The sequence below is a fragment of the Amyelois transitella genome, chromosome 23, assembly GCF_032362555.1.
Source record: "Amyelois transitella isolate CPQ chromosome 23, ilAmyTran1.1, whole genome shotgun sequence".
Classification (NCBI taxonomy): Eukaryota; Metazoa; Arthropoda; class Insecta; order Lepidoptera; family Pyralidae; genus Amyelois; species Amyelois transitella.
Window position 1 is genome coordinate 6183775 of NC_083526.1, and position 12801 is coordinate 6196575.

At 35.8% G+C, this 12801-nt stretch overlaps 1 protein-coding gene across 2 annotated transcripts; it reads left to right on the forward strand.

The window, feature by feature from the left end:
* The first annotated feature begins 217 nt into the window (after positions 1–217).
* Positions 218–12399, forward strand: LOC106130696 (octopamine receptor beta-1R). Of its 2 annotated transcripts, XR_009657353.1 has the most exons (5): positions 218–1079; positions 7565–7762; positions 8831–8998; positions 10196–10284; positions 12094–12232. XR_009657353.1 is itself a non-coding variant. In XM_060950982.1 (4 exons), exons 1-4 carry the CDS (start codon positions 289–291, stop codon positions 12269–12271), a joined length of 1335 nt encoding a protein of 444 aa, XP_060806965.1. In that variant the 5' UTR covers positions 218–288; the 3' UTR covers positions 12272–12399. The 2 variants fall into 2 exon arrangements, 1 of the variants encoding a protein (XP_060806965.1); XM_060950982.1 differs by lacking the exon at positions 10196–10284 and having other exon boundaries at positions 12094–12399.
* The last annotated feature ends 402 nt before the right edge of the window (positions 12400–12801 follow it).

The window sequence follows — 12801 nt, forward strand, 5'->3', positions numbered from 1 at the left end:
TTGTCAAATAAACGACCCATTTGACTGAAAATAACAATATCATCTGAAGACATTAAACCTTCGTAAACCGTAGACACATTGCGAGGAAATAAAACGCCGCCAGCTATAATCCTTTTTCAAGCGAACAAAAGACTTGACTACAAAGAAATCTCACGCAATATTCCTTTTTTGCAGGTACTCGAGCAAGAAGACACAATGGCAACTCACATCAGGAATCTACATCGGAAAAACCCCTTCACACTAACAAAAGAAATAAACCTCACTTAAAGCGTCAAGATCATGTGAAACATGAAAGTTGATCTCGTGCTGGGCGCCGCAAATCTTGAGAATTACACTATAGACTTCCAAGACCTATCCACATCAATGTATCTGACAGACAATTACGTTAACAAAACCTTAGAGGTGAACGAGACGAGTAACGATTTGGTCTATTCGAATCAGTTCCAAGATGAACCGTTCATAGTATTTTTGGTGGTGTTGAAATGTGTGATCATGCTGTTCATAATAATAGCAGCGATACTCGGGAATTTGCTAGTGATCGTGTCAGTGATGAGACATAGAAAGTTGAGGGTTATAACGAACTATTTTGTGGTGTCGCTAGCATTTGCTGATATGCTAGTGGCCATTTGGGCCATGTGTTTCAACTTTAGCGTTGAAATTACCAATGGGAAATGGCTGTTCGGATATTTCATGTGTGACGTGTGGAACTCTCTCGATGTTTACTTCTCAACAGCCTCTATACTCCATCTGTGCTGTATCAGCGTTGATAGGTACTACGCTATCGTCCAACCCTTGGACTACCCTCTCATCATGACCACAGGAAAGCTTGGGATCATGTTGGCCGTAGTCTGGTGCAGTCCTGCGTTAGTTTCTTTCTTGCCAATCTTCATGGGTTGGTATACTACGGAAGACCATATGGAGTTCAGAAAGAGATACCCAAAAGTGTGCAGTTTTACAGTGAACAAAGTGTACGCAGTTATATCGAGTAGTGTCAGTTTTTGGATTCCTGGTGTCATAATGTTGTTCATGTACTATAGGATATATGTGGAAGCTGATCGCCAGGAGAGGATGTTGTATAGGTATGTATATTTGACAATATTTTTACATGCGTACATATAATTACGTCTATACAAAGCCAAACAAACAAAGTAGACAAAGCCAACGAACAACGAAAGTCAGGTCAAGAGTCGTGAAACCGCCGAGCTTGCATGAAGAGAGTTATGAATGTGGATGAAGCGAAGGAAGTATGCAGGGATCGTGGCAAGTGGATAGATGTAGTCTGTGCCTTACCCCTCCGGGAAAAAGGTGTGATTTATGTATATATGTATGTATAAATTCGATATTAACATTCATTATTTTTACAGAATCTCTCCTTAAGTCGCCTTCTACATCAAGTACTATTACAGTATCTATTAGGTAATCCAGCAGTTCCAAATCTACATTCCTAGTCGTGTCAGATACAGCCTAATCTGTGTCAGTAGCCGAGCCTCTACATAATGTATGACAGGACGAGTGAGGGGAATAGATTCCCACACATTGTTAATTCATGGGGTGAATTGTTACGATAGCAACGAAATAATTTTAATTTTACGGTGCAGCCAGAGCCTGAAGACTGCTGTCTTCAAAAGACCAAAATGCCACGTTCAGCTGTATGGCTAAATGATGGGATTGAGATTCAAATAGTGACAGGTCAAGAAGAGTCTCAAGTTTATTAGGCTTTCCCTTAGTCGCCTTTTAAGACATCCATGGGATATGGACTGGTCTTCTCAAGTGTATTCTAAAGAGCTGGAAACCACGCAGTAGGAACTATTTTTTTTTATAAATTCTAAAAACTAAATTATAAGAAATAGATTTTTCAGCGTGTTTGGTTCAAAACATGATAAGTGCTCATAAAAATTTTAAGTAGCAATTTATGTATCTGGTGTAATAAAATATTGATATGAGAAAATAGATGTCCCTAAGGTTTATGACGTCATAAATTTTCAATTCGCTTTGTGGCACTTCTCGCTTCAGCTTTCTCGGGTTTCAGCCATTTTAATATTCATATAACTAGCTTCCGCCTATGGTTTCACGCGCCTGCATATTATAGCTTTTATGTTCTTATGAATAACTAGCTTTTGCGCGGGGATTCGCTATCGTGGTAATTGCCTAAAAACAGTAGACTTTAAAACAGCTGAACGTGGCATATCAGTCATTTCGAAACTGTTGGCTCTGTCTACCCTGCAAGGAATATAGACGTTATTATATGTATGTATGTATGTAGTCTGTCTCTCCAGAAGGTCTTTTCTATATCTGTGCCAAATTTCATGACATAGTAACTTAGTTATTTATACTAACACACATACATACATATGGTCACGTCTATATCTCTTGCGGGGTAGGCAGAGCCAGCAGTCTCGAAAGACTGATAGGCCATGTTCAGCTGATAGGCTTAATAATAAATTGAGATTTAAATAGTGACAGGTTGTTAGCCCATCGCCTAAAAGAAGAATCCCATGTTTATAAGCCTTATCTTTAGTCGCAAATTATAAATAAGGAAATTTAATAAGTGCCAAACATAATTTAATTTACTTTGAGCATCCAATTTACAATTAGCGGATTGCAAAATCTATAGAATACTATAGATACTAATATTATAAAGCTGAAGAGTTTGTTTGTTTGTTTGTTGAAACGCGCTAATCTCAGAAACTACTAGTTAGAATGAAAAAAATCTTTTTGCGTTGAAAAGACCATTTATCAAGGAAGGCTTTAGGCTATATAACATCTCGCTGCAACTATAAGGAGAAAAGAAATAATGGAGAATGTGAAAAAAAAACGGGGAAAATTATTAATCCTTGAGGGTTTCAATGATGCCCAAAAAATCTATTCCTCGCGGGCGAAGTCGCGGGCACAGATAGATATAAATAAAATTTAATAAAATAAGTGCCAAACATAATTTAATTTACTTTGAACATCCAAATTTACAATTAACGGAATGTCAAAATAAATTGATAAGTTGAGTAGCGTTCAAAATTTAAATTTGTTTCAAATTACTTTCGGACAACTTCATCTTAAAATTAGATAAGGTATTTTATCGGTGTCTAACCGATTACGACTAGTCGAGAGGTTAAATTTACATCGCCCAGAGGCCGTAGGTTCACATCCTATGGAAAATAAACGTGGTTTTTTGGTTAGTAGATACATATAATTCGCTATACGCCGTGGGGTTTCCGACAATTAATTGATAGGACCACTTAATTTCCTTATAAAAAGTGATTAAAGGAATACGTATTTATCTAGTGCAAGATTAACATATAATACTGACCTGTGAGTAAAAAAAAATTAATGTTTGCCGTGAGGTTCCCGGTACCAATACAAAAAAGAATAGGACCACTCAATCTCTTTCCTGTAGATGTCGTAAAAGGCGACTAAGGGATAGGCTCGAAAACTTGGAATTCTGTTTTTTAGGCGATGGGCTAGCAACCTGTCACAATTTGAATCATAATTCTACCATTAAGCCAAACAGCTGAATAAGGCCTGTCAAGATTTTCAAGACTGTTGGCTCTGTCTACCCCGCAGGGGATATAGAGGTGATTATATGTATGTATGTGTACCAGCTGCATCTCTTCTTGTGCAGATGGGCTAACAAAGTTGAGATTCTTCTTGTTGGGGATGGGCTAGCATCCAGTCTCTAATTGAATCACAATTCCATCACTAAGCCATACAGCTGAACGTGGCTGTTCAGTCTTTTCAAAATCGTTGGCTCTGTCTACCCCGCAAAGGATAAATTGTGATTATGTGTATGTTAATAAAAAAGTAATCAAACCACAGCAAAAGGGAGATTATAGTTCTTTCTAGCTAGGCGGTTTTGAAAGTTGGTCCTAAGATGAAAAATATAAATCAAAATAAAGAAAAATCCTTACACAGCGAGATGGAATAACGGTTCGTTAGTTTATAAGTATAGCATCACACGGTTCGCTTCATTTAACCCTTTGTGTGGAAAAATAATATTTTTCTATCTCCTCCTTTTGTATCTTGTGAAACATACATACATACATAGTTTTTTTTCTGTTTGGTCAGCTGGTTGACTGGTAGAGAATACCAAACGGCATTAAGTCCGCCTTTTGTACATTTTTGTTTTGTGCATTAAAGTTTTAAATAAATAAATAAATGTGCCGTGTGACTCCTGGGACCGGTAGCCTCCTCCCTCCCGATCCGTCTCTTTCCCTTGGTTATAGTAAAAGGCGACTAAGGGGTAGGCTTATAAATTTGGGATTCTTCTTTTAGGCGATGAGCTAGCAACCTGTCATTATTGGAATCCCGATTCTTTTATTGAGCCAAACAGCTGAACGTGGAGTTCAGTCTTTTCAAGTTTCTTAGCTAGGTCTACACCGCAAGGAATCCGTATTGGATTGATCATGGTTACACATTCAGTTGCCTGAATGTGCAGGTTTCCTCACGATGTTTTCCCACATCGTAAAAGCATCGGTTAGTATTCAAACTAACGTACACAACTTTGATTATTATCATTGGTACAAGGCTGAGGTGGGATTTGAACCAGGCACCTTACCGACTCGACCACCGACGCTCATTCCTTGTGAAATATAGTATTATATAATTTGCAATTCAACTTCGCAAAACAAATATGAAATTCCTTTTCTATTTTTAGGCCCTAAAGACGTGGATTAATGTCTTAAATTATGTACATTACGGATATAAAGGCGCCCACAAGAGGCGTCATAAGCCTACTTTTATTCCAGTTCTGTTTTATTCCCCTTTGGTCTATTTATTCTTCCCTCTGGCTTTAGTATCGATCGCATTCTTACCTCTCAAGAGGTCAGGGTATGCCTTGGATACCATGGATCCTGGATTGGGTGAGTCAGGTTTTAACACGAAGCGACTCCCATCTGACCTCCGCAACCTTTGCAGGTAAACCTAACCCGTATTGGATCCGTGGTTATATATCCAATTGTCTGAATGTGCAGGTTTCCTCAAGATGTTTTCCTATAAGAGCATCAGTTAGTGTAAACCCTTTGGTCTTTATATTCCCATTAATTCATCCCAGCCTTGTAGCTTATGCCCGATCGTATTAAATACATAATGAATATTTAGGAAGAAATCGTACTGGTGGAGCTAGGTCGAAGTTAATTTTACTCGTACTTTATTAGATTACAAACATACAAATAATCGCGTCTTTATCCTTTACGGAGTAGATAGAGCCAACTTTCTCGAAAAGATGTATGGCTGAATGTATTACAATACTTAAATTACTTAAATTTTCAAATAACCCACAAACTATGTGCATAAAAATTTATGATAATCTGCCATTTTGAGAAGATATTTATTAGGTAAGTAACTTTGTTTTGTGACAAATCCTTTTATACCATCAAATAATTATTTGGCTATGGATTAGTTGCCTTGTATATTGTACTGTGCCCGCGACTTCGTCCGCGTGGAAACGTTATTTTAGGCATCATTGAAGCCCTCAAGGATGAATAATTTTCCCCGTTTTATCCTCATATTCCTCCTATAAAATGATCAATTCAACCCAAAAAGAATATTTAATTCGAACCAGTAGTTCCTGAGATTAGCGCGTTCAAACAAACAAACAAACTCTTCAGCTTTATAATTAAATACCTTATATTTCAACAGTTCTACCTTTTGATATTTTGTCACTTCTTTTTACCAGACCGTCCTTGATCTTTTATTCTGTCAATATCATTATCACACTTATCACCATCTGCTGCACATAGGAACAAATGAACGGGTACATTTAGAATAAGCCGTCATTTCTCCCGAGCAATCGAGAAGGTGGGAAATTTGCATAGTATTAAAATGAGAACCCCTTTTGTCCGACCTATTTAGTGCCATTTAAGAGGTCCTTAATTAAGTCCTGAATTATTAAAATCTGGGATTGTTCAAATTTCATTATTGTTTTCAGAATAAGTGAAATGAAATTAAAGTGAAATTTATGTGCCGTGTGGTTCCCGGCACCAGTACAAAAAAGAATAGGACCACTCTATCTCTTTCCCATGGATGTCGTAAAAGCCGACTAAAGGATAGGCTTACAAACTCTGGATTCTTTTCTAGGCGATGGGCTAGCAACCTGTCACTATTTGAATCTCAATTCTATCATTAAGCCAAATAGCTGAACGTGGCCATTCAGTCTTTTCAAGACTGTTGGCTCTGTCTACCCCGCAAGGGATATAGACGTGACCATATGTTTGTATGAAATTTATTATGAAACATAGGTTTGCTATTAAGATTATACATACAATTTGTTAATCAGGTTTTTACACGAAGCGACTCCCGTCTATCCTCCGCAACCTTTTCATTTAAACCTAACCATATTGAATCGATCATAGTACGAGTACATTGAAATATTCGTATTGACATAATTAGTTCTACATTCATTCATGTTTTTAATGTAGACAATGTGCATTCGTCCACGATTTAGATTTAAGAGATCTATATAAATTTGTAAATTGACGTCCGATGAAAATGCTGCAGTGTAGTTTGTTTCGCCGCTTCTTCTACACATGAGCTTTGGAAGCGGTAGTAGTTATAATTAGATTTAAGTGACGTGACGTCAATAAGTGATACCTTGTATCCAATTTTGAAAATAAATCTATTCTATTCTATGATGGTTACACATCCAGTTGCCTGAATATGCAGGTTTACACACGATGTTTTCCCTCACCGTAAGAGCATCGGTTAGTATTCAAACTAATGTACATAACTTTGAAAATAGTCATTGGTTCATGACTGAGCTAGATTTGAACTTAAACCTGTATGCTTATCATGCATTTTACACATACATACATATGGTCACGTCTATATCCCTTGCGGGGTAGACAGAGCCAACAGTCTTGAAAGACTAAATGGCCACGTTCAGCTATTTGGCTTAATGATAGAATTGAGATTCAACTAGTGACAGGTTGCTGGCCCATCGCCTAAAAAAGAATCCCAAGTTTGTAAGCCTATCCCTTAGACGCCTTTTACGACATCCATGGGAAAGAGATGGAGTGGTCCTATTCTTTTTTGTATTGGTGCCGGGAACCACACGGCACTGCATTTTACGCACCTTACCAATTCTACCACCGACGCTGCTGTAGTTAAAAAACCATGTCCATAAGAATTATGAATCGTAAAAAAAACTCTGTAATATTTTATTTTAGGTAAAGGGTGCGTCTAAATGGCGATATAAACCGTCTTGTCATTCAAAACGACGCACTTCGCATTTTACGGGGCGAACGTGGGTTGATTCGCAAAGTTGTTTGGAATTCCTTCAAAGAGATTAATTAAGAAACAAATTTAAACCGTATGGTTCCCGGCACCAATACAAAAAAGAATAAGACCACTCCATGTCTTTCCCATGGATGTCGTAAAAGGCGACTAAGGGATAGGTAGGCTTACAAACTTGGGATTCTTTTTTTAGGCGATGGGCTAGCAACTTATCACTATTCGAATCTCAATTTCATCATAATCCCATACAGCTGTACGTGGCCTTTCCGTCTTTTCAAGACAGTTGGCTCTGTCTACCCCGCAGAAAAGATGTATGTACATGTATTTGTTTCCTACACAGGAGTAAAGTAGCAGCATTACTTCTGGACAAGCACCTCCAAATCAACGGGATCTCCATGGGGGAGGTGATGAGGGAACGGCAGAGCATTCAGATGCAGCCGATGGCGAGCAGCAAGATGAAGAGGGAGAGGAAGGCTGCCAGGACCCTGGGCATCATCATGTCGGCTTTCCTGGCGTGTTGGCTCCCGTTTTTTCTTTGGTATGTATTGTTTTAATTATTTATTTATATTATTCTAGCGACCCGCACCGGCTTCGCACGGGTGCAAAATTATAAATGTTATTATACATAAAAACCTTCCTCTTGAATCACTCTACCTGTTACAAAAAACCGCATCATAATCCGTTGCGTAATTTTAAAGATTTAAGCATACAGACAAACAGACTAAAATAGCGACTTTGTTTTATACTATGTAGTGATTAACGTACATCAAGGAAAATATGAATAAAACTTAAAATAAAGAGAAATTCAGTACAAGGGCACTACTCATGTACTTACTATGTTTTTTTACGAATCCTGATTAGGATTTAAGAGATTATTTTAAGTAACAAAACTACTTGTAATAACTACATTAATTTCGGATATATATTTTTTTAATTTGTTGAAGTCTAAAGAAATATGTATGTATCTATCTCATGGATGTCTTAACATATGTATATTATTATATTTTATTTTTGTATATTTATTTATTATTTATTTGTGGATGAAGCGAAGGAAGTATGCAGAGATCGTGGCAAGTGGAAAGAGGTAGTCTCTGCCTACCCCTCCGGAAAAGAGGCGTGATTTTATGTATGTATTTATTTATTTTTGTATGTCTAAAATTATTTGTGTGAGTGGAGTACACGCCTGTCACCCTTTCCATCATGTCTCCTATCTCGGGTCTGCTGGAAGAGATTTCTTATGAAATAAGCAGAACCTTTGTAATTTTGTTTCTTGAGAACTATTAGTCTCGATGTTTTCTGTGTACACAAATAAGTAAATAAATAAATGTATGTGCCGTGTTCCCGGCACCAGTACAAAAAAGAATAGGACCACTCCATCTCTTTCCCACGGATGTCGTAAGGGATAGGCTTATAAACTTGGGATTCCTCTTTTAGGCGATTGGCTAGCAACCTGTCACTATTTGAATCTCAATTCTATCATTAAGCCAAATAGCTGAGCGTGGCCTATCAGCCTTTTCAGGACTGTTGGCTCAGTCTCCCCCACAAGGGATAGGTATAGACGTGACCATATGTGTGTATGTATGAAAATAAATGTATGTATCAACAGGTACATCATCACAGCACTATGTGGGGATGCGTGCCCCTCTCCTCCGCCGGTGGTGGCCGCAGTCTTCTGGGTGGGTTACTTCAACTCGGCCCTGAACCCCCTCATCTACGCCTACTTCAATAGGGACTTCAGAGCCGCATTCAGGAAGACCCTGGGCTCTTGTTGTAGGTGAGGAGATAGCTTTTTGTTTCTGTATGTGGCGCGTTTTGGTAGCAACGCCTTAAGGACAGTCGATTGTCATAATTGAATAAAATCAAATCATACATAATTAAATTGACAAAACCGCTTGCCGTTTCAATAATAATGTTGCTATACCCGACGGGGTTCATGTGGTACTCATTATTATACCAGTGACTATTGTAATAGTAGTAGTATTGTAGTAGTAAGAACTGAAATTTACAAAATGATATGCACTACATGAATTGAATTGAACTTTTTCTAAAAGTACTTTTTTTTAAATAGTTACATATGTACGTACATACATATGTTTCGTTATGTACAGGGTGTCTGGTTAATTACATAATTAAGAAACACAATGAATCATGAACTTGTTTAACTTTGTAAAATATGAAATCAACAGAATACTTACTAGTTTTAAAGATGAAAATAATCTAATTAGATCACAATGTTTACGGATGTTTGACATCGTGCGCTCGGTACGCGAATCCAGCGGCCTCTTTTTCGGCGGGATTTTGACTTGACGTTTTATTTCACCGATTCCCATACTTCTTGTTTTTGTTAGATAAATAGGTAAAATTTAAACACCCTATTTTTTTTAATTATTTGGAACGATAATATACTGAGTGGCCACTTTTAATATTTTACGCAATTTACCAAACATCCTGTATAATGACTAGTTAGACACTAAACTTCAGGCTTCTTTTCTCTCTCTACCACTAATCTGTAATCTTATTGTTTGAATTTATTTTTCACTATTTTTTTCGGTATTTTTGTACATTTTCATCGAATTCTAATGTCCTTTCATAAAGAAGTATTATGATTTAGTGACTTAACATGTAAAATGATTTGGAAAAGCTTTAATAATTGGCTACTTATATATCAGCCAAGCCGTGTGGTTGCCAGCACTTTAATATCATCGATATCGGACCACACCATTTATTTCTAATGTATTTCTGTAAAAGGTGAAGATGAATGAATGTAAAAGGTGACTAACGCATAAGCTAATAAACTTGTGATTCTTCTTTTGAATTCAAAGAAAAGAAGACTTGAATTCTTCTTTTCTTTTCCCATTTGAATCTCAATTCCATTTTTAAATCGTTAATTTAACGTGATGATTAGCTCTGGAAACCACACGGCATGGCTGTAGTGTTTTTATTTCTATTAATATTTGTTTTGTTCTTGTAGATGTTTATTTTCGTGGAAGTACCATCAACCACACTGACATAAAGTTGATGTGTAACTTCTGGTGGTCTAATGTTCCTTCCATCTAACAGGTGAATTTATCCTATATCAGAATTTATCCCTTTTTATCTACATATCTGTCCGAAAATTTCTTTTTAAGAATACGTTCCCGAATTGTTCAACCTCAAATGAACATTTGCAACCCCTTTGTACAAAGCTGTGCAGGCATGGCCTCTAAAGTTATAAAAAGAAATAAATAAATAAACAAAATCTTAAATTGTAGTAGAAAAGAAGAAAAAAAATTTATTAAATTAAATAAAGAGAGATTTTTTTTTGATTACAGATACTTTATAAAAAACCCCTTGAATGTGAATGACACTGTTCATATTTTCAGATAAGTTTTTAAACCATAAATTCTTAAAACAGCGGAATGATTAATCATATCTTACTATGTATTTTTCTTATTAATATATGTGTATGAATATAACATTTGTTAAATTTTTTTTTGTTACTCTCATATTGACACCGGATTATTTATCTGTTTGTTATTTTCTAAAGGTTGACTACTGGTTGAGAATGCTATTAGCATTAAGTCCGCCTATTGTACATTTGAGGCTCAATAAAGTTATAAATAAATAAATTAGTGTGTGGGTTACACCATTAATATAACCAATGGAAAGAAATCTCCGTTTATAAAAAAATAGTTTTTATTTTATTTATTTTAACTTCATTGCACAAAATACAAATGTATAGCACAATTGGCGGACTTAATCCTGGATGCATTATCTACCAATCAACCATTGGGTCTGACAGAGAACTTTATGTGGGGTCAAACTAAATAAATATATTTATACGTACACAAAATATAAAATAATTATAATATACATATACATAAAAACTACAATAGATAGATAATATACAAAAATAAATAGGTGCAGCTATTACCAAAATTAGTGAAAAGGCTTATAGGCTTTTACCCGCAGCTTCGCCCGCGTGAATTTTGCGCCACCCACGAAAAGCGACGAATGTAACGCCATCTACAACGAAATTATCACATCGAATAAAAATTAACGAATCAAACTTAGTAATGTCATGTATTTAGAATTTATAGTGGGAAAATGGATTAAACTAATTATAGGTGATGAAATGAAAAGCGTGAAATATAATTATTAGTATTTAGAACACTGCAAGCGTCCTTTTATTAATAATCTAGATTTTTTTCACCCGTTACTTCTATATTCATAGTTTATATATATATATATTCAATTTTCCAGTTCTTGTTTGAAATCTTTTCACTTTTTACCTGAAAACCTTTATTAATCCTACTCATATTATAAATGCGAAAGTTGGTTAGTATATCAAGATGTCAGTATGGATGTGTATTACTCTTTTACGCAAAAACTTCTGAACCGATTACGATGAAATTTGGTATGTGGGTAGCTAAAGGCCCACATAGGCTACTTTTTATCCCAGAGTTCCCGCGGGATTGATAGTGTTTCCATGCGGACGAAGTCGCGGGCGGCCTCTAGTAACATATTAGGCAGTCTCAGTAATGAATTTCCCTCATCATTTACCGCTTACACGAACGTAAATAATTTCAATTTAAAAAATATATTACTAGCTGTGCCCGCGACTTCGTCCGCGTGAAATAGTTATTTCGGGCATCATTGAAGCCCTCATGGATGAATAATTTTCTCCCGTTTTTTTTTCACATTTTCCATTATTTCTTCGCTCTTAATAGTTGCAGCGTGATATAATATACCCTAAAAGCCTTCCTCGATAAATAGTCTATTCAAAACAAAAAGAATTTTTCAATTCGAACCATTAGTTCCTGAGATTAGCGCGCTCAAACAAACAAACTCTTCAGCTTTATAATATTAGTATAGATTTATCTGTGGCAGGTCTATATGTGGAGATTTCGGCCGACGATGCTGCTTCCGCCCCCGTCGGGACCATCACCACTCCAATGCATCATCAGACATCCACATGAACAACTGCGTCAAGTCCACGTCTGCAGACCTCTTGAGAGCTCATCAGGCGTCATGCTCGCGTCCAGAAGAAATCATGTTAGAGACTTAATTAACTGCAACTTTAAATGCGACCTGTGAAAGTGTGTTTTGGGATCTGTGAATATCTGTGCGTGTTTCGAGTTGCATATGCTTTGAGGACTAAGGTCCATTTTAAAAGAGATATCTGTTATTTTTATTTTCGAGTCATTGTAATGTTGTAAAAATAGGTATGTGCACATGTTTTTTTTTTAAGATAATCTGGTTTCATTGCTTTACTTATACTTAGTATAAAAGTTTATTTACAAAAATATACATACATATATGTATAATTGGATTACTTATAATTTAAATGAAGATAAATGGAACTCAGAATTTAAGAAAAAACAGATTACTAACATTATATATATATATATATATATATATATATATATATATATATATATATATATATATATATATATATATATATATATATATATATATATATATATATATATATATATATATATATATATATATATATATGTATATATATATAATATGTATACACATAATATTACTAATATACTCGCATGTAAGAAGGCTTGTCGGGGTGTTCGT